Source organism: Protopterus annectens, chromosome 12.part0 (assembly GCF_019279795.1).
Source record: "Protopterus annectens isolate FY-2018-M chromosome 12.part0, PAN1.0, whole genome shotgun sequence".
Classification (NCBI taxonomy): domain Eukaryota; kingdom Metazoa; phylum Chordata; order Ceratodontiformes; family Protopteridae; genus Protopterus; species Protopterus annectens.
Window position 1 is genome coordinate 261,843,209 of NC_056746.1, and position 20,045 is coordinate 261,863,253.

Sequence of the window (20,045 nt, forward strand, 5' to 3'; positions counted from 1 at the left end):
TCATTGCACATTGGAAAACAGAATAACATTTTTTAACTGTAGGTCATTTTGAGTAAAAAATGTAAAATCTTTGTAGAGCTTGGAAGAAGCTGTTTAGTGTACCTTCAGATGTGCAGTTGTAATTCTTTTTTTTCGTCCGGCTGTTCCCTTTAGGGGTCGCCACAGCGGATTATCTGTTTCCATTTCTTCCTTTGCGTCTGTCTCTGTCACACCAACCACCTACATGTCCTTTCTCACCACATTCATAAACCTTATATTAGGCCTTCCTCTTTTCCTCTTACCTGGCAGCTTCATCCTTAGCATCCTTTTCCCAATATACTGAGCATCCCTCCTCAGCACATGTCCAAACCAACGATTTCCTTTAAATATTTGTTTCAGAGGTTGACATTAACAGGTTTTGTTTTTACTTAGTTCGTATGGTCTCTGGCTAGTTTGGATTTTTTGACATAACTTTCCTACGTAGAGTTTTACAATTTTCTCTTTCTGTGGTGTTTTACAAAGAAATGTGGACAAATGAGTATCATATTAACTTTATAGTGCCCATGTGGTTGAAGCAGACTTTGTGCTACAAGGAGCAGCCCATGTGGTTCCATCTTTGTGTCAGCAGATATATAATCAGATACTATGATGGTACTACCTTTATGCCATTTGGCTTATACCATGTGATTTTTTTAGCTAGATTTCTGCACTAGTACAACATTCTCCAGAAATGTGATTTGCTGTGTTGATGTATGAAAAATGTTTGCCACATGCAGTAGTGATACAGACCTTGATGGACAGCTATGATATATAAAACTTGCCATTTTTCGTAAGTATTTCCCTTCCCTCTCTTTCTTCATGTAGAAGAGAATGCATTCTTCACCAGTGACATGATGACGATACGTAGCAGCAGTAGCAGCAGTGAAGGTCTAGCCGTGTTGCGAGGCAGTGAGGGGTCCCTAGAGAGCAATGAGGTAGGACTGCTAAGACATTATAACTGAAGTAGTAGTTGTTTTTTTTAAGCAGCAGTAATGTTTGAGAGCTCAGTATTCAAGTCGTAATACAGATGCTTAGCTTTCTGTGAAGCATATGTTGTCTGTGACTTGGCTTTCCCTTTTTTTAAACAAGAAACATATTTATTAAGTTATCACTTATGACATAGGCTTTCATACATATATATAAATGAAAACAAACCATGTTGACATAATTTTAGTTGCAAACATTAAATATCACTTATCTATCCAGTCACTGTCAGTCAGACAGTACATAATCTCATTCCAATCCTGCCTTCGTTTATACCTCATTCCTCATCTGCATGTATTGTTCCCACAGTTCTATTTTTTGTATGTAATTTACTCCTACCCTTTTCTAAAGATCCCATTTCAGTTTCTTTTTTTCTGTTACTTCATTCACTACTTCTAGTTCAGTTAGTTTCTACTTTGGTTTCCATTTCCTAGTAACTGATTTTTTAGCATCCACCATAATTAGACTCAGCAAGCCCTTACTATGTCTTAACAATTCCAGTTCTGTATCATAGCTCAAAAAATAATTTCCTTAGTCATACTAATTTGCTCACCCAGTATTTATGATAGAGTAGTCTGCAGGGAATTTTTAAAGTCTGCTAACTCATTACATTCCCAGAAAATATATTCCCATTTACCTCTTTCTTCCCCATCATACCTCCAATATTTGTTATCTACCTGAGGAAAAATTCACTCTGGAGTCTACTTGAGGTATAAAAATACTTGTGTAAATACTTCCAAGCAAAGATCCAAAATTTTCTAGACTTTTTTGCATATTTGAGAGACATACATATATCCCACCATTGTTTTTTGGTGAATTGCGTAACCAGTCTCTCTTCCCAATCCTTTCTACCCTCCTCTGATTGATTCTTATAGTTTTCATGCAATATTTTTATATGCCCTACTAATTATTTCTTTTTAACAGCAGTTTCTGTTGTAGATTCTACTAAAAACTCTGCCAGTGCTGGTCTTTTGCTTAGGATCCCCCTATTTCTTTCTCTTTGCCTATACTCTGATATGAGTCCTTGATAGGCAAGGCAATCTCTAGCCTGCAGTCGAAATAAATTCTTGGCCTCTTCCCATTGTGTTACCATTCCCTCGCTAATTATTTGCTCGCAATACATTGATTCTTTTGCCAGTTTTCTCCAATAAATTCCAGCCCCTTCTTGCTTATTATCTGTACCCTTAATTGCAGCCATCCCTACTGGCAGAATCTGCCTTCTCCATTCCCTGGTTGGCTTAGTTTTTAGAAAACTTTTTATTTTTTTTATATTTATTTTACATTTGTTTATCGGGAAAGTCCGACTGGAACAAGGTCCATTTACAGCGGAGGCCCAGGGCGAAAAGCTCCATAACATAACAGTACAAATACAACAAATGACAAAAACATTTCTGTACAGAGGCATATATATAATCAGAGCTCCATTGTCTTTATATGACAACAGATAATCCACGAATGACAGAACATTTCTATACAGTGGCATATATACAATCAATGAGATTTTTTTGTACCTTAGTTTGATTTGAGCAAGCTTGGTATATAGATAGCAAAACTTTGAATTCCCTATTGGTAGTACAAAGCATAAAAATGAAGGAATGGAATCTGGAAAATAATGCTATTCGGGAGATATGTCATAGCGTGAGAAATAGTTTGTAGGATAGTAGTTCCTGATAGGGAGTATTTGAGTAGTACAGAATAGCTGGGGTAAGCAGTGAGGAGATGAGGTGTGGCAAGTTAGGAGGGGAGCAGAAAAGATTTTATGTGATACATGGACAGAGCCATGATTGCAAGAGATGTGGCTTTAGTGATGTCATGAAAAGTGAGATGGGTGGTGCAGAGGAGATACTTTGGGGGAGGTTATTCCATTCCCTAGCAATGGTGTAGAAGAACAGACCTTTCCCTGCAGTGTTATTGGCTTTGGTTATGCAGAGCAGGGTTTTGTTGGATGAGCATAGAGGGCTCTTTGCAGAATATTGGTTTAAAAGTTGGTTTAGGGCTGGGGTTTTCTGAGGGTTCCTTACTATGTTGAAAGTGAGGACTATTTGGTGATAGCTAATTAGCTGAGGGAGTTCTAACCACTGTAGTTGCTTTAGGGCAAGGCAGTGATGACTTCTAAAAGTGGAGTTGTTAGCGAATTTTGCAATTTTATTGTAACATGAATCTCGTTTGTTTAGGTCTGTTTTCCTGATATGAATTAGGATTGGTGATGCATATATTAGGGTAGACAAGAGGGGGGTTTGGGCTAAGGTTATTCTAGCTTGGTCCGATAGGAACTGTTTGTGTTTGTATAGGGTTCCTAGATTCTTATGTACCTTTGTGATGGTTTATGAGATATGAACATTAAAGTTTGGATTGTTATCCATTTCAACCCCGAGCAGCTTAGTGTGAGGGCGGGGGAGATTGTGGTCCCGTTTTTGGAGGTGATAGTGAAGGTAGGAGATGTGGACTTGGATTTATTGGGGGTAAAAAAGAAGTAATTTGGTCTTGTTGGGGTTTAGAATGAGTTGGATATCGGTAATCCATTGTTCCACGGAGCAAAAGGGTACTTGGGTAAGCTTTTGAAGAGTGGTTATGGATGGGGCTGAGCAGATTAGGGTGGAGTCATCTGCGTACTGTATAAGTGATGCATGCAGGGTGAAAGTATGTAGTTTGTTAGTGAAAATGGTGAATAGTAGAGGACCAAGTACTGATCCTTGTGGGACGCCTATAGTAGTTGGTAATAGAGGTGATAGTGTACTTTGCCATTTAACTGATTGTTTTCTGTCAGAGAGATAGCTTCTAAACCATGAAGTAGTAGAGGGGGTGAAGGATAAGGTTGACAGAGTATCTAAGAGTAGGTTATGGGAGACCATATCAAATGCTTTTGATAGATCTAGGAATATGGATGAGACAAATTTGTTGTTGTTTCTTAGATGGTTAATCTGATTGGTAAAGGAGAGTAGAGTAGTGGTTGAGCTATGGTTTGGGTGGAAACCATGCTGTGTGGGGGAGAGGAGGTTATGTGAGGATAAAAAGTGCATTACCTGGGTGTGTATACATTTTTCCAGAAGCACAAAATCGAAACAAGAGTTACCAGCCAAGAAACTTGAAAGAATAGTATCACAGAATTCAGTCCAGTCCCATAAAAAATTCCAAAATAGCTTTATTAGGATCCAAAGAAAGAATAAGCGCTTTCACGTAGGAACCATCTACGCTTCATCAGATTACAAATAAACTGAAAAAAGTTTCACATTAAATACAACCCTGAGCGGGAAAATTATTCTCTATGGTAACTAAAACACTTCCAATCAATGAGATTAATGGTCTCATTAGCATCACTAGTTCAGAACCATACCATTTCAGATTTAAATTGAAACTAAAATCAAAATTAGAGATCAACACTTGCAAAAAATCCCATAGATAACAGTGCTGTAAAGCATATAATATAATATTTTGTAAGGTCGAAGCTTTTTCTTTCATAAGGTTTCGATCGTTCAGATACTTTAAGAATTTTAAAAACAGCATGTCTCCAAATAAAATGCGTACGTATATACTAAGAAAAAGGACCAGTGGCAACCAGCTTAGCATATCGTAGATATCAAAAAATGAAGGCAAATAAAAACTGTCACTAGTCTTGTAAAGTCACAATAAAGTAACTAGTTTTCTTTTGTTAGTATATAGTTCTTTTATGTATTTCGCTGAATATTCGGAAACGTCATAACGCCATGACGTCCGTGTAGTAAACATCAACTCATAAACCAGCGAAATCTAGAGAACATAATATAATATGAAGTAACTTAAAAACACATGAGACCTTCTATAACTGACAAATAACAGATCTTGCACAAATACAGCACTGAGAGACTGAAAAACTAATAAGCTAAAGGCTTGTGTATATGCATATGGATGCATATGTTTGCATTCTAAAGGTCATGCTTGAAAATATATATGCACTAGTATTAGTATCTAAAATTATTTACAATGTATCTTCTAAACACGTGCAAATATAGTTGAAAACATGACCCACTAAGTCCTGAAAACTAACCAAGCTTAAAGCGAAGCTGCTATGATAGATATTTTTAAGATACAGTGAAAATCCCAACGACGAACTTATTTATATATGGGCTTATTAATATGAAAATCAAATACAGCGAAACAAAACAAAACAAAACAATTTTTGGTGTCATATATGTCTATAATCCTGCATAAGATCTATAACTTGTAGTATTCTGACCATTTTTTTAAAAATATATATAGGGCATATTCCAATATGCAGATAAAATCATTTGGGTATAAACAAAATACCAAAGAACTATACAGAATAAATTATAATCATATCATAAATGAAAAATACTAAAAAATATATTAAAAAAATAGTAGTAATAAAAGGTTTTTAGGACATACGTATGTAAATGTCTTAAACAGTATCTATTGTATCAAAAACCATTACATGAAAATGTATATGTACGTGGGGGCACACAGGTAAAGGACAACATGAATTGTGTAAGGGTACTTGGGTAAGTTTTTGAAGAGTGGTTATGGATGGGGCTGAGCAGATTAGGGTGGAGTCGTCTGCGTACTGTATAAGTGATGCATGCAGGGTGAAAGTATGTAGTTTGTTAGTGAAAATGGTGAATAGTAGAGGACCAAGTACTGATCCTTGTGGGACGCCTATAGTAGTTGGTAATAGAGGTGATAGTGTACTTTGCCATTTAACTGATTGTTTTCTGTCAGAGAGATAGCTTCTAAACCATGAAGTAGTAGAGGGGGCGAAGGATAAGGTTGACAGAGTATCTAAGAGTAGGTTATGGGAGACCATATCAAATGCTTTTGATAGATCTAGGAATATGGATGAGACAAATTTGTTGTTGTTTCTTAGATGGTTAATCTGATTGGTAAAGGAGAGTAGAGTAGTGGTTGAGCTATGGTTTGGGTGGAAACCATGCTGTGTGGGGGAGAGGAGGTTATGTGAGGATAAAAAGTGCATTACCTGGGTGTGTATACATTTTTCCAGAAGCTTGGAAAGGGGGGACAAGATAGCAATCGGCCGGTAGTTTGATAGTTCATAGGAGTTTCCGCCTTTGTGAAGGGGAATTATATGTGACACTTTTCATAGATGGGGTACGTAGGTTTCTTGTATAGAGCGGTTTATAAGAATTGAGACAGGGTAGGCTAGTGATTCTGCAGCTAATTTTAGAAAATTTGTGGGTAAACCATCTGCTGCGAGTGTGGTGGGTTTTAGTTTAGAGAGTAGCATTTTAACTGAAGAGGTTGGTACAGGTGAGAGTGTGAAAGTGGGTATGTTAGTTTGTTCTACAGTTGGGGTGGTTTTAGTGTTCTTGTTGGATAGTGCGAGGATAGATTCTGTGACGTGATGGTTGAATTCTGGAGCTATGCTATCATTATCAGAATTGTTGTTGGGAGATGGGGTGGTGGTTTTGCCCAGTTTTAGAAGGGTATTGATGGCCTGCCAGAACTTTTGGGAGTTTCTAGAGTGCTTGTTTTGGATGTCTAAGAAGTAGTTCCTTTTATCTACTTCTGTTTGGGTTTTGGCCTTATTTCGTAGTTCATGATATTTCTGTCTGTCTTGGATAATGTTATTCTTTTTCCAGTTTTTCCAGGCATTGTCTCTGGCTTTTATTTAGGCTTTTGTTGTCCTCTTTAGCCATGGGGCATAGTTAGCTTTAGTCCTGAGTTTCCTGATGGGAGCTAGTATATTTAGTACATTCATAAAAGTAGTATTAAAAAAATCAACTGCCTAGTCTAAAGGTAGAGTGTTTAGTGGATTCCAGTCCTGTTGCTGGAGCATACTGTTAAAAGAGTTTGTGTATTGGCTTTGTGCTCGTCCCTAGTCTCCTTGAATAGCATGGGTTTGGGTATTTTTGCCTGTTTACGAAGGAGGAATGTGGGGCAGTGGTCACTCAATGTACCAAGTAAGCAGCCCACATGATACTTTTCTGTTGGGATATTAACTAGTGTCCAATCTAGAATGGAGGTTCTATTGGACTTTTTGTCTACTCTGGTGAGTTCTTGGATTAGTTGTGAAAATCCAAATAAGTTAATATGGTTTGAGGGGTTGTTGGAGTTGCAGGCTAGCCAGTCTAAGTTTAGGTCGCCTAGCAGAATGGTTTCTTGGGGTTGGTTGATTGTGGCCCATTGTAGTATCTCTTCTATTATAGGTGAGTTATTTCCTAGTGGTATGTAACTACAGAGGATGTTGATAGCAGGATGGTTTCTTGGGGTAGGTTGATTGTGGCCCATTGTAGTATCCCTTCTATTATAGGTGAGTTATTTCCTGGAGGAATATAACTACAGAGGATGTTCATAGCAGGATGGTTTCTTGGGGTAGGTTGATTGTGGCCCATTGTAGTATCCCTTCTATTATAGGTGAGTTATTTCCTGGAGGAATATCACTACAGAGGATGTTGATTCTCTTTTTGTTTTTAAGGGACATAACGGAGCCTAATGTCTCTGCATTCTGGAATTTGGGAAGTGGGTTTTTAGTGGTTGGAGCTTGAGTGTATTTTTTTAAATAAGATTGCAACTCCACCTCCCTTTTTGGTTCCTCTATCTTGCCTTAGGATGTTATAGCCTGGGGGAAGAATTTCTTTGTTTTGTGTGGCAGGTTTTAGCCGAGTCTCTGTAATGATTAGTATGTCTGGGGAGTAGTGGAATATGAATGCGTGAAAGTCATGTAGTTTGTTGGATGTGCTACGTGTGTTTATATTGATAATAAGTAGGTCTGACTTGTGTTTCTGGGATAGGATTGGGTTGCTTAGACCTGGGTTGGGGTGTATGTCCCCTGAGATTAGTAGCCATTTTCTGAGGAATAGTGTGAGTTTTATGGCATAGGCTACATCTATGTGTTTATCTATGTGAATACTTTCTGCTACTGTATGAACGCAATATTCTGTATGGTTATTGTGTTTCTCCTTAATAATCTGGATCCAAAGACTTGGCCTTCCCTTGATCATTAATACTAAAAACATGCTGCCAACCATTTGATTTTGTTTTATATTTTGAGGGGAAAGCTTAGTGCCTGATTTCTTTTAAAAGAGTGATTGGGGAGTGTATGATGATAGAACCCCCAGTTGCAAACTATTATTAAGAGGAGTAGTTTTCAGTATTTGTTTCTGACTGGAGGTAATCTCTTTATCCAGGCAAATAGAATTGGTTGAACCTTTTGATGCTCTACATCTGTAGGTGTGAGTTGTACACATGTTGTCAACATCTCTTTCTTGGTCAGTAAGTTGTAATGACTTGTGAGGTAGGATGTTAATATTACAAAATACTTTGCAGCTAAACTTTTGTTTGCTTGTTTCCAAAGTCTCCTTTATAGTCCAAGGATTACTGTTCTGTGGGATGGAGGCTAACTGTTTTTGCCTTAAGTGCTTCAGAGAAAGCAAACCTGTTAGCGGACAGATTTGATGAAAGTTTTACTCTCTTATCCCCTCCAAACTTATCACAAACCCTGCCCTCAACTTACCCCCACCCTACATATCCAGTGGAGATGTAAAAATGTTAACAGAAAGTGAGGAAACTAAATGAATTTTGCGGATGAAGTCCCATTTACCACCAGGACTAAATAACTGTTTCACTTTAAAACCTTACTTAAGGGAGTTACATCAATCTGTTTGAAATTGTGCCATGTAACTTTAATGATTATTTAACTGCTGACTGCTATTGCTAAGATGTATTCGCCTGAGGAAGTCTTATGGTGAAAGTTTTATCTCTGAAGTGAGGTTTTAACTTGCGATTTTTAATAAAAGAATCTGAGTGTATCCAGTGCTCTTTTTATTTTTTGGAGTTTGTTTGGATATTGAGTATTGGTTAACCATCAGCTTATCAGTTCGTTTTGGGAATTTGCTGCACATCCATAAATCAAACGGGTCTAGAGATATCCATTCCAGGGACCTAAATATGGCCTGCGACCTGAATAGGACATGCTGGAGGGACAGATTTGTCTTACCATGACTGCCGCATCTTTGGAATAGGCTGCAAATTCATGTGAAGCAGAGCACTTCTGACACTGTTCAAAAGGAACCTGGACGAGTGGATAGGGCATCATGAATTCTTACTGGGGGTACCACCCACAACCCTTCTGGACATGGGTAGTCATTAATAAATACAGTTCTGGGTATTGACTAGAGTATCTATGCTATCACATTGGGATGAAACGGCTAGGCTTGAAATGACCTCCGGGTCGCTAGCCTAGTAACCTCCCATGATTCTATGATCCTGTTCAGAGCCTGAGGTTCAGTCCAGGCTTCCGCTTATTGTCTTTGTGGAGTTTGTGCCTAATGTCCTTGCCCTTATGAATTTTCTGCAGGTACTGCAATTCTGTCCTACCTTTCAAAACCATGTAGGTTGTTTGGCTACTCCAAAAGTACCTCTGTATTACAGCTACTATTGTTCTTGTAGCCTGGGTTTTAACTAAAATGTATCTGCAGCGGATCTTTCTTTTGACTCCCTGCAGCTGGCATTCATTTGTTCTCAGGACCTCTACTCCTCCACCAGGTCAAGTGATCTTCCTCCTTTAAGAGCCCCAGATTTACTATACCCTATGCTCGGGGGCCAAGGAGGAGATTGAGGTTTCCAGGAGCAGAATCACACTACTGCCGAGGGTGTTTTTTTACCTGCTTACACCTGTTCCCTGAACGTCTGTGCACTCATGTCACTCAAAGGGTGGCATGCATTGGGACTGCAGTGTATCGTCAACACTCCACATATGATTCATCCAGAAACACTTGCTCCTTATTGACAGCATTCCCAGCTTCTAGTAGGCTCAGCTTTGGAGGTTTGGCCAAGTGCATGCCCCCCCGCAGATGGGCACAACTATCTTCCTTGCCTCATCATTAAGCATCTGAGCCACTACTGCTGGTCACCTGGGCTGTAGTCAGAGCTTTATTCCTTTATGCCACTGATAGGGCACAGTGGATTAGTTTGCTTATCCAGTTAAGAAACTGCTAAAGTAAAGTACTACTTGTTCCCAATACTATTCCTTGATCATAGCTAGTGAGATTTACTGGGATGAGCCTTTTCTATTAGTCGGTTACTGGCTTTTGTATTTCTCCTTATATCCTTTTTAGCATGTACACAGATGTTCATCGTGTTTCACTGTTGCAGTCATTACTCTAGGGTTATCCTGCTGGCAGGCTACCCTCAGTCGGCCAGAATTCCAAAGTCTAGGTCCGGCATCAGTTGCTGTCGCCTCTTCCCTGACATCAGTGTGCCAGGGGTATAAAAGATGCAGCCAACGCCATTTTCTTCAGTCTTTCTTGCCGCGTGGTGCCCGAAGCAAAAGCAGTTCGCAAGTGCCGGTCGGCCAGATCCTGAGATTTACGAATAGTATTTCAGCCGAAGTCTTCTTTAAAGCTAAGTACCCCGTTGGGGAAACTTTTCTTGCCTCAGACCGATGTCAGACAAAGTTAATAATTGCATTTCTTGTGGGAAGCAAATACCGCATAAGGATTTTCACTCTTACTGTATACCTTGCTTAGGGCCAGACCACGACGTCTCGGCCTGCCGTTTTTGTGCTAGGTTTAACAAGTGCACTATTAAGCGCCGGGCGGAGTTCGCCCTTCATTATTTTGGCAAAAAATTTAATTATATCATGTCATCGGATGCACCGACGCCAGTTTTAGGCAAATAACGCAAGGATAAGGACAGACATCCGAGGTCTGCACCGAGTACTGAGATCACGCTTAGGCCGACTACTGGTTCTCCGGTTCTCAGCGAGGCGCCTACGCAGCCCCTGACTACCGATGAAACTACTTTACCGGTGACTTCAGTACCCGAAGTCGCAGGATCCTCGGTCTCCATTCCCACTGCAGGTACGCCACTTTTGGCGGGGAAACCGAAAATTTAGTGAGGCCTGCCATTTCTGAAGGCGTTTTCAGGCCTACCACCTCCTCTATTAAATTGTTCACTAAATCTAAAGCTGCAATGAAAATCAAAAAACAGGGTCCTCAGACCCCCTCTCAAGGCCCCATGCCTAAGAAACAGATGCTTAAAATGGCTGAGGATTTGATTACTCTCATCAGGGATTCTCAACCCCCCTCAGACAAAAGGTTGGAGGAAGACTACCCTTCCTCAGAACAGGCTTCTATTACCTCAGACCATTCTGAGGACCTGGATTATGCCTATTCCCCATTTGAAGACTTTGATGCTGAGGAGTCTATTCCCTCGGTCTCCCCCCCTGAGGACTACTCTTTTGGGGAAACCTTGCATACATTGAGAGAGCACTTCCACTGGGAAGGCCAAGATTACTCAGATTCCAAAAAAGGCTCAGGAAATTTCTACTACTTCCCCAGCATAGGCCCCTGGCTATTCCTCCTGTCTTAGATATTTTGGATGATGTGTACACAGAAGCCAGTCTTAATCCAGACTCATTACCCCCAGCCCCTGTTAAACCAGACAGATATTACCGGGTTCCTGATTCTCACCAGTTCCTTTATAAAAGCCATACTGCTGACCCAGAAACAATTTCACAGGGTCCCAAGGGGATTAAGGCCTCTACTGCTAAAAACCCTTTACCTTCAGAGAGAGATTCCAGAGCATTAGAAAGGTGGGGGAAAAAGGTGTATACATCAGCCACTTTAACCATGAGGGCATTAAACTGTCAATTTCATATGTTAAAATACCAACAGTTCTTGCTATCTCAGCTGAAAAGCAAAATGACGCAAACAGAACAACCAGACTTGAAAGAGTTGCAGGATTTGTTGCATGGAGCAGAACAAGTGGGGAAACATACCTTACAGTGTGTTTTTGATGCTTTAGAGGCCTCATGTAGAGCTGCTGTCATGGGGTCTGTCATACGTAGACATGCTTGGCTCAAAGAGCAAACCTTACCAGATCATGTCAAAGCAGAATTATTAGATGCACCACTACAAAAAGATGTATTGTTCGGTGTTAAAGCTGAGGAAGTACTAAAGAAAATGGAGGAAAAAGCAAAATCTATGCAAACAGTTAAAGATTTCCTGCAGGTACAGCCTCCACGCTTCAGCAGAAACTTGCCTTCAAAAAATTGGTCCTTTCCAGCCACGGACAGACCCCAAAGGGGCAGACACAGGCACCCAAAGGGTAGAAGACAACCTCAAGGATCTTACAGAGCTAGACAGTGGCAAACACCAGACCCAAGAGGTGGAGAAGATAGACCACAGTCATTTAGAAAACAGACGCAATGACTTTCCCCTATGCCTGCCAAACAAAGCTATAATGGCAGCACCTTTGGGCGGAAAACTGGCCTTATTTTCAAAAAACTGGCACATTGTTACAAAGGACAAATGGATTCTGGATATTATAGACAGAGGCTACAGGTTCCACTTTCACACCCTTCCAAAACAGAGAGGCATGCCACACCTGCCACAAAATCAATGGGCAGAGGCACAAAGGCAAATTTCGGCTCTCATGGATATGACAGCAATTCAAGAGGTACCTGCAAAAGAACAAGGTCAAGGTTTTTATTCAAGGCTATTTCTGGTACCAAGGAAGGACAAAGATTGGAGACCCATCTTAGACCTATCTATTCTAAACACATATCTAGAGGTACCAAAATTCAAGATGCTCACATTACAGCAGCTTCTTCCTATGCTGGGCAAGGAGTCTTGGCTGGTAACGTTGGACCTCAAGGAGGCATACCTGCATGTCCCTATCAGACAAGATTGCAGAAGATACCTCAGATTTCTTGCAGGTTCAACCCATTACGAATTCTCTGCATTGCCCTTTTGCTTATTTACTGCGCCCAGAGTGTTTACGAAATGCCTGGCATCAGTAATTGCCTTCTCCAGACAACGAGGAATCCAAATCTACCCATATCTGGACGACTGCCTGATCCAAGCTGACAGCAAGGGCATTCTATTGCAACATCTGGCGTTTGTAATAAAACTGTTAAACTGCCTGGGGTACACAGTGAACAAAAAGAAATCAAAACTAATACCTTCTCAACAGATAATTTTCCTGGGTGCCAGCTTAAACACAACAACCCAGATGGCCTACCTCACGCCAGACAAACAAGGGCAACTGTCTCAATACTTCAACAGAATGGCAACTTTAACCAGGCTAACTGCAAGGAAAATCCTGCACGCTCTGGGGTTCATGGCATCTTGTATCCTACTAATACCATTTGCAAAGCTGCATATGAGGAAACTACAATGGTACCTAAAAAACTTATGGTCTCAACACAGCCACAGCTTGGAAACAATTATACCACTCATTCCATGCCTTCAAAAGGAATTTTTGTGGTGGGCTCAAGCATGACAAAGAAACACGGGTCTTCCTTTCTGCTTACCACAAGCAACTCAAATCATCACAACAGACGCCTCAGACTACACCTGGGGAGCACACATGGCAGGTCAGTGCATTCAGGGAAAATGGTCCCAAAAAGAGATGCACCTACACATCAACCAAAAGGAGATGCTAGCCGTGCAAAATGCTCTTATGACCTTCAAAGACCTACTGCATCCAGGCCAGCTATTAATAAGGACAGACAACACCACAGTCATGTGGTACATAAACAAACAGGGGGGAACGCATTCATACCCCCTGTGCAGGCAAGCCAGGACCCTGTGGAACATAGCACTGGAATTACAAATTCAACTACAGGCACAATTCCTGCCAGGAAAGGAAAACACACTGGCAGACAACTTAAGCAGAAATATGACAGACCCACACAAATGGAAGTTGCATCCTCAAGTCCTCTCAAAGATAACTCAGGCATGGGACAGCCAGACATAGATCTATTTGCTACCCACAGAAATTACCAGTTGGAGAAATTCTGCTCAAGGTCCTATCATCCACAGGCCTGGAAAGTGGATGCACTCTCTTTCAATTGGACAGCATTGACAGTCTGTGCCTTCCCACCTCTACCTCTACTGGCCAAAGTCCTATTAAAAACCAGAGCAGAGAGGCCACAAATGATTCTCATTGCTCCAGACTGGCCACGACAGCACTGGTATCCTCTCCTAAAGAGCCTGTCACACTCACCACCATGGATCCTTCCACAAGTTCCTCTTCTTTTGTCCCAGCACAATTACAAGACCCTTCACAGCCAGCTCAGAACTCTAAATCTAGCTGCATGGAGAATACCTTAATTTGCCAACAGACCCTCCTCTCCAAGGAGGTACAGGAAGTCATCTTGGAGGCCAGGAGACCCTCTACTAGAAAAACGTACTCCACCAAATGGAAACGATTTTGTTCCTGGAATCAAGCTAAGGGTCAGAATCCTTGGGTAATAAATATACCTCAGATTTTACAGTACCTAGCTGAGATGTTAAACAGTGGCCTTTCCTTCTCTTCCATCAAGATCCACGCTTCAGCCATTTCAGCACAGTAAAATACGGATCCTCCTTTATTCTCACATCCTCTTTTAAGGCAGTTCCTCAGAGGGGCAAAAAATATACAACCCCCACGGAAACCACCAGCTCCAGCTTGGGACCTCAACTTCGTATTGGAGAAGCTGACACTGCCTCCTTTTGAGCCGGCTGCTACAGCAGAGCTACAATACTTGTCATGGAAAACAGCTTTCCTTCTGGCTATTACCTCAGCACGCAGGGTTTCGGAGCTACAGGCCCTCATGGCTGTGCAACAATTCATCATTTTCCATCAGGACAGGGTTTCCTTACGAACCAACCCTACCTTCATGCCAAAGGTAGTATCCAGTGTGGCTTTGAATCAGACTATTCATTTACCTACCTTTTATCCAAATCCACAGAACAAAGGAGAGAGGCTACTACATTCTTTGGACATTCACAGGCAACTTCGTTATTACCAGGACAGAACAAAGTCATTCAGAAAATCTGAGCAGCTCTTTGTGTCCTATGCTACAGGTGCTCAAGGAAAGGCTATTTCCAAATAAACTATTTCAAAATGGATAGCTCACTGCATATGCTTTTGTTATTCATTTCATGGAAAATCAGTGCCTGTATACATCAGATCCCACTCCACTAGGGCTACAGCTACCTCAGCAGCTTTCCTCAGGGGGGTCCCTACCAAGGTAATTTTGGAAGCAGCAACTTGGAGTTCAGTGCACACTTTCTCCAAGCACTACCACCTTCCACTATACTCAAAATCTAGAGCGGGCTTTGCCACAGCAGTCCTGCAGGGCATTCTAGCCCCTCCTAATTCCGCTTAGTACCAGCCACCCTTACTTAGCTTTGGGATTCTACCCAAGTGTGATGACTGCAGCTGTATGCACAATGAACATAGTACAGTTTTGTACCTACCATAAATGTAGATGTTCGAGTGCGCATACAGCTGCAGTCCAGGCTACCCACCCTCCATCCCCTCTTAGGACAGGGCTTATGCCAAACACCTTTATCATACAACCTATTTGGGGTATTCCTTTATGGTGTATTTGCTTGCAACTACTGTTTTGATTTATCTACTTATGTATGTTTACATAACATCATGTTTTGCCTTCCTTTCTGGGGGCACCTGACATCTGGGGCAAGAAAAACTGAAGAAAATGGCGTTGGCTGCCTCTTTTATACCCCTGCCGCATTGACGTCAGGGAAGAAGCGACGACAACTGACGCCGGACCTAGACTTTGGAATTCGGCCGACCGAGGACCCGCCTGACGGCAGGATAACCCAAGTGTGATGACTGCAGCTGTATGCGCACTCGAACATCTACATTTATGGTAGGTACAAAACTGTACTTTTCTCTGAGGACAAACCCTACATTTATGCCTAAGGTGGTGTCCAGTGTGGCCCTCAACCAAACCATTCACTTGCCTACATTTTACCCAAATCCACAGAACAAGGGTGAAAAAATTATCATTCTTTGGACATACACAGGCAGTTGCACTTCTACTTGGACAGAACTAAAGCTTTCAGAATGACTGAGCAACTTTTAGTGTCATATGCTGCAGGATCACAAGGAAAGGCTATCTCAAAACAGACTTATTTCTAAATGGATAGGCCATTGTATCCGTTTATTCTATCTTCAACATGGCAAATCAGTGCCTAAGGGCATTAGGCCTCATCTCACCAGAGCAGCAGCTACTTCAGCAGCCTTCCTCAGAGGAGTACCAACCAAAGAAATTTTAGAGGCTGCAACTTGGAGTTCAGTGCACACCTTTACAAAGCACTACCACTTGCCTCTCTACTCTAATCCAGAGCAGGCTTCGCCACTGCAGTTCTGCAGGGCCTCATAGCCTCTCCTAATCCTATTTTAGCCCAGCCACCCATCCTCAGCTTTGGGATTCTACCCTAGAGTAATGACTGCAACAGTGAACCACGATGAACATAGTACAGCTGTGTACCTACCATAAATGTAGATGTTCGAGTGTATTCACTGTTGCAGTTCAGGTTACCCACCCACCATCCCCCTTCTCTTTGCTGGGACTTACCTGCACTTCTCTATCCTATACAACCTTTTTGGTGTATTTGCTTGTAGATGAAGGAAATGCTATTTTTGTGCATGCATTTGTTATTGGTATATTTTTCAGCCTACCTTTTTGGGGCACCTGACATCTGGGGCAAGAAAAACTGAAGAAATTGGCGTCGGCTGCATCTTTTATATCCCTGGCGCACTGACGTCAGGGAAGAGGCGACAGCAACCGATGCCGGACCTAGAATTCTGGCCGACTGAGGGTAGCCTGCCAGCAGGATAACCCTAGAGTAATGACTGCAACAGTGAATACACTCGAACATCTACATTTGTGGTAGGTACACAACTGTACTTTCTCTTTATTTCCTAATGTTGTACCAGAAGTCAAAGTATATATTTTCAGGGATTACTGAAATGATGAATGTGGTATTCAATAATCAAGTACATTCAGAACATCTCATTTCTACATTCAAATTAACCTTACTCTTTTTTTCCTGCTGTGCCATATTCTCTTTTGACTATGTGATATTTCATATTGCTGCATAGTAATAAACGTACAGTTTTTTTATTAGTGGTTAGGTCTCTAACTTAGAAGACTGAACTTACAAAAGTGATCACCTTCTTCAAGGCAATCTTTAACATCCCACCAGAGTTTGGCATTCGCTGATGATGACCTTCAGTTATTTCATTTGAGCGTCATCCTCCCTTTGTTTATTATCTGATGTTGTTGACATGAAATGACCTTAAAGAGAGTCGGGCTGTATTTTCCTAAAAAATATAAATTAATACTTTTTTCCTGTAAATTATAAAAGGCTGTTTAATATATTTTTTAATTGTTTTTTGGCTAATTTGGTTGTTGGGTTGGTTCTTGGACCGTTTCAGGGCATAATGCAGCCCAGCGGCAAAGAGATGTTATACAATTTATATATACATCTTGAATGCTTACATACTGAGAAGCATTGCAGCATAGCAATTACATGCAGAAGTATAGCATACAGTTATATTATCTGCTTCAGAACTTAGGCAGAGGTTTTTTTTTTGGTATTTTATTCAGGCTTTATTATCAGAATTAGGTTTGTGTTCTGAAAAGTTTGCCGAGTTTTTCTCATTGTTCTTTCACAAGAAAGATTCTTTGAGAAAATAGCTGTGCTGGCTTTGTTTTGTGGCTTAAACTGTACCATTAGAAAACTAAAATGGAGGTTATAGATAAACTCTTTTGGACCATCAACCTTTTTGCATAGTGAAATAGAATATTTGTTAACAACTAATATCATGCAGCCATTAAGTTCAGTACCCAGACTGTCAAAGATTCTGGAAACCAACACATTATTTATTGTAAGAGTATAATGATACAGAATGTCTCAGTACAGAGAGAGCTTCAACTATATGCACAGATAAAAGCCCTTTTATATTTTCTAAAATAGAAAGAAACATACATGGTTCAAAGTTTTCATAACAGTGATAACAGCGATGCACATATTTTCAAGTTAGAAGGAGAAAACAGATGCAGATGGGAAGATAGCTTAAACATTTCTCATGCTATCATCTTGACATGGTTTATGTGTTCACTTTCAACAAGCTTATTTTATCTATGTCCCATGCAAGTACACGCTCCTTAAAGTACAGATTCCATAACTTTCTTTCAAGGTTGCATGATTAGAAGAAACATTTACCACCTGCATGCTAAACTCTAATGAAAAATAACAAAAGTCAAGCTATTCTTTGCATGAGAAAGGAATATGTAAAAACACTGCATTAGTTTTAAGGTAGAAGTTTTATAAAACAAGCATTAAAGAAAAAAAAAGTGCGTGTTGTGTGTGTGTTTATATGTGTATGTATGTATATATATATATATATATATATATATATATATATATATATATATATATCTATATATATAAATTTGATGACTTCCTTGTCCAAACTTCAGAAGGCCAGAATTAATGCTGTGGCAACATCTTTTAGACAGTCAGCCTTCTTGTATATTTTTAATGAATTTAAGGAGACTTTCTTGGCCAGACGTTAGAAGATCAGAATGGAGGCAGTGGATAATTAATTTGAAATTAAAACATCTGATTATCACCATTCTGTTGTTTTTCATTGTGCAGGAAAAAAGAGAAATATCATAGGTTCTTACCATCCACTGATGTTTTAAAAGTTTCAGTGGTAGATATGAGGTATTTAATGTCTCCCCTTTCTCTTAGCATGCATGGACTATTTGTTGAGGAACCTGATGTCTGGGCTTCCCTCTTCTTCCTGGAAGTAGAGCGTGGGCCTTACCACTACAGTCAACCAAGTATATAAAAAACTGTTCAAGTCCAGTGACCTATTGCTGTTAGGTCTTTGAAACATTTGTGCATTCTGATAGGCTCAGGCTTCAAGTCACATCACTTTTCAATTTCATTGCTTTATTTGGTGATGCTTTTGACTTTGTGTAGGACATAAAAACTATGTTGGTAGATCCCTTCCATCCATTTACTGAGAAATCATCCTCATTTAAGAACTTGTTCATCTAAAGCATTGACTCTTAGTGATTTAACTTGAGAAAAGTTGTGGCCTTTACACTTGAATCATTTGGAAGAGAGAGACTTCTGAGTTTGTAGAGAAGTAGAATACAGAAATTTCCAAGAAGGTAGAATTCATGTTATTTCCCCTTTGTGCAGACTGCATCTTTTGGGGATCTTCCTTCTTCAAGAGCTCTTGCCTTTCTTCTGAATGGCAAGAGGTTTCATTTTATTTTATTTTAATGTTGGTCCTTTCCATCTTTGAGCCTCAAAACTTTCCATGTGCCTTTTAGACTCATCAATCTAGACTTTCTGCCTGGCATTAGAACCTCACATCCCTCATTGGATGTGTTCAGATGAAAATACATTTTGGTTACCTCATCTTATATCCAGGAAATGCAGATACTGGAGCTAAGAGCTGTCACCACTGTACACTCACCTATGTCTGACTTTGATTTTTGTTTTTTGCATTTATTTACTATCCCCTTAACCATTTTGGCTTGAAAGCCTGGTGCAGTTCCTGCTGTGTTCTAACTCTTTGTGGTACACACTTCCACACTCTCACTATGCTGAGCTGGAGAGCTATGTTGTAATTGATAGGTTTACACTCTCACTCTCTGCCTATCTCACATGGAGCTTGCACCTGTGTCTCTTCCTCCTCCTGGGGTGAGTGAGGTGGCATCAGCCTCTCATTCCACCTATCCTCATCTGGCTCCCACAGGACCCAAGGTGCTGAATGAACATGGATCTCCTGGGCATTATCGTGTCTGTCACATAATGCCAACAAGAAGATCCTCCTACAGAAGGGAATACTGCTTTTCTCAACACCTCTCAGCAAACTTAGTTATGTCTGGGGCAGTCCAGGAGAAAGTGGAGATTTCTAACCAGCTGTAATCTTCTTCTTGATGAGTGCAGAAAACTAGATCACCAGTGTAAAAAAAAAAAGTATGCTCAACTTCTAGCTTGAGTACAAGAATAGACAGCTGTTAAGGTCACATGACCATATACAGCTCTAGGATGAGCCATTCCATCATTTTCAGTACGTGTAGGACTTGATACCTAAAATGTTCCTAGACTCCAGCTCCTCCCCCTTAAACCTGTAATGCACCATACTCCTCTTTCTTTACAGATTTTCTTTGTTGCTCTTGAGCTCATACTAGATGTGACCTTGGAGTTATTGAATTGCGTCTTTTGTCATGGATACATTTTTTATTCTTGTCAGATCTGTCC

At 40.5% G+C, this 20,045-nt stretch overlaps 1 protein-coding gene across 1 annotated transcript in view; it reads left to right on the top strand.

Moving 5' to 3' along the window:
• The window catches only part of ANKS3 (ankyrin repeat and sterile alpha motif domain containing 3), a 1,450,330-nt gene that overhangs the window by 495,640 nt on the left and 934,645 nt on the right, over positions 1-20,045 (top strand). Inside the window, exon 9 of the mRNA XM_044089324.1 lies at positions 844-953. Coding sequence (XP_043945259.1) covers positions 844-953 — 110 coding nt within the window. The remainder of the gene's footprint in view (positions 1-843; positions 954-20,045) is intronic.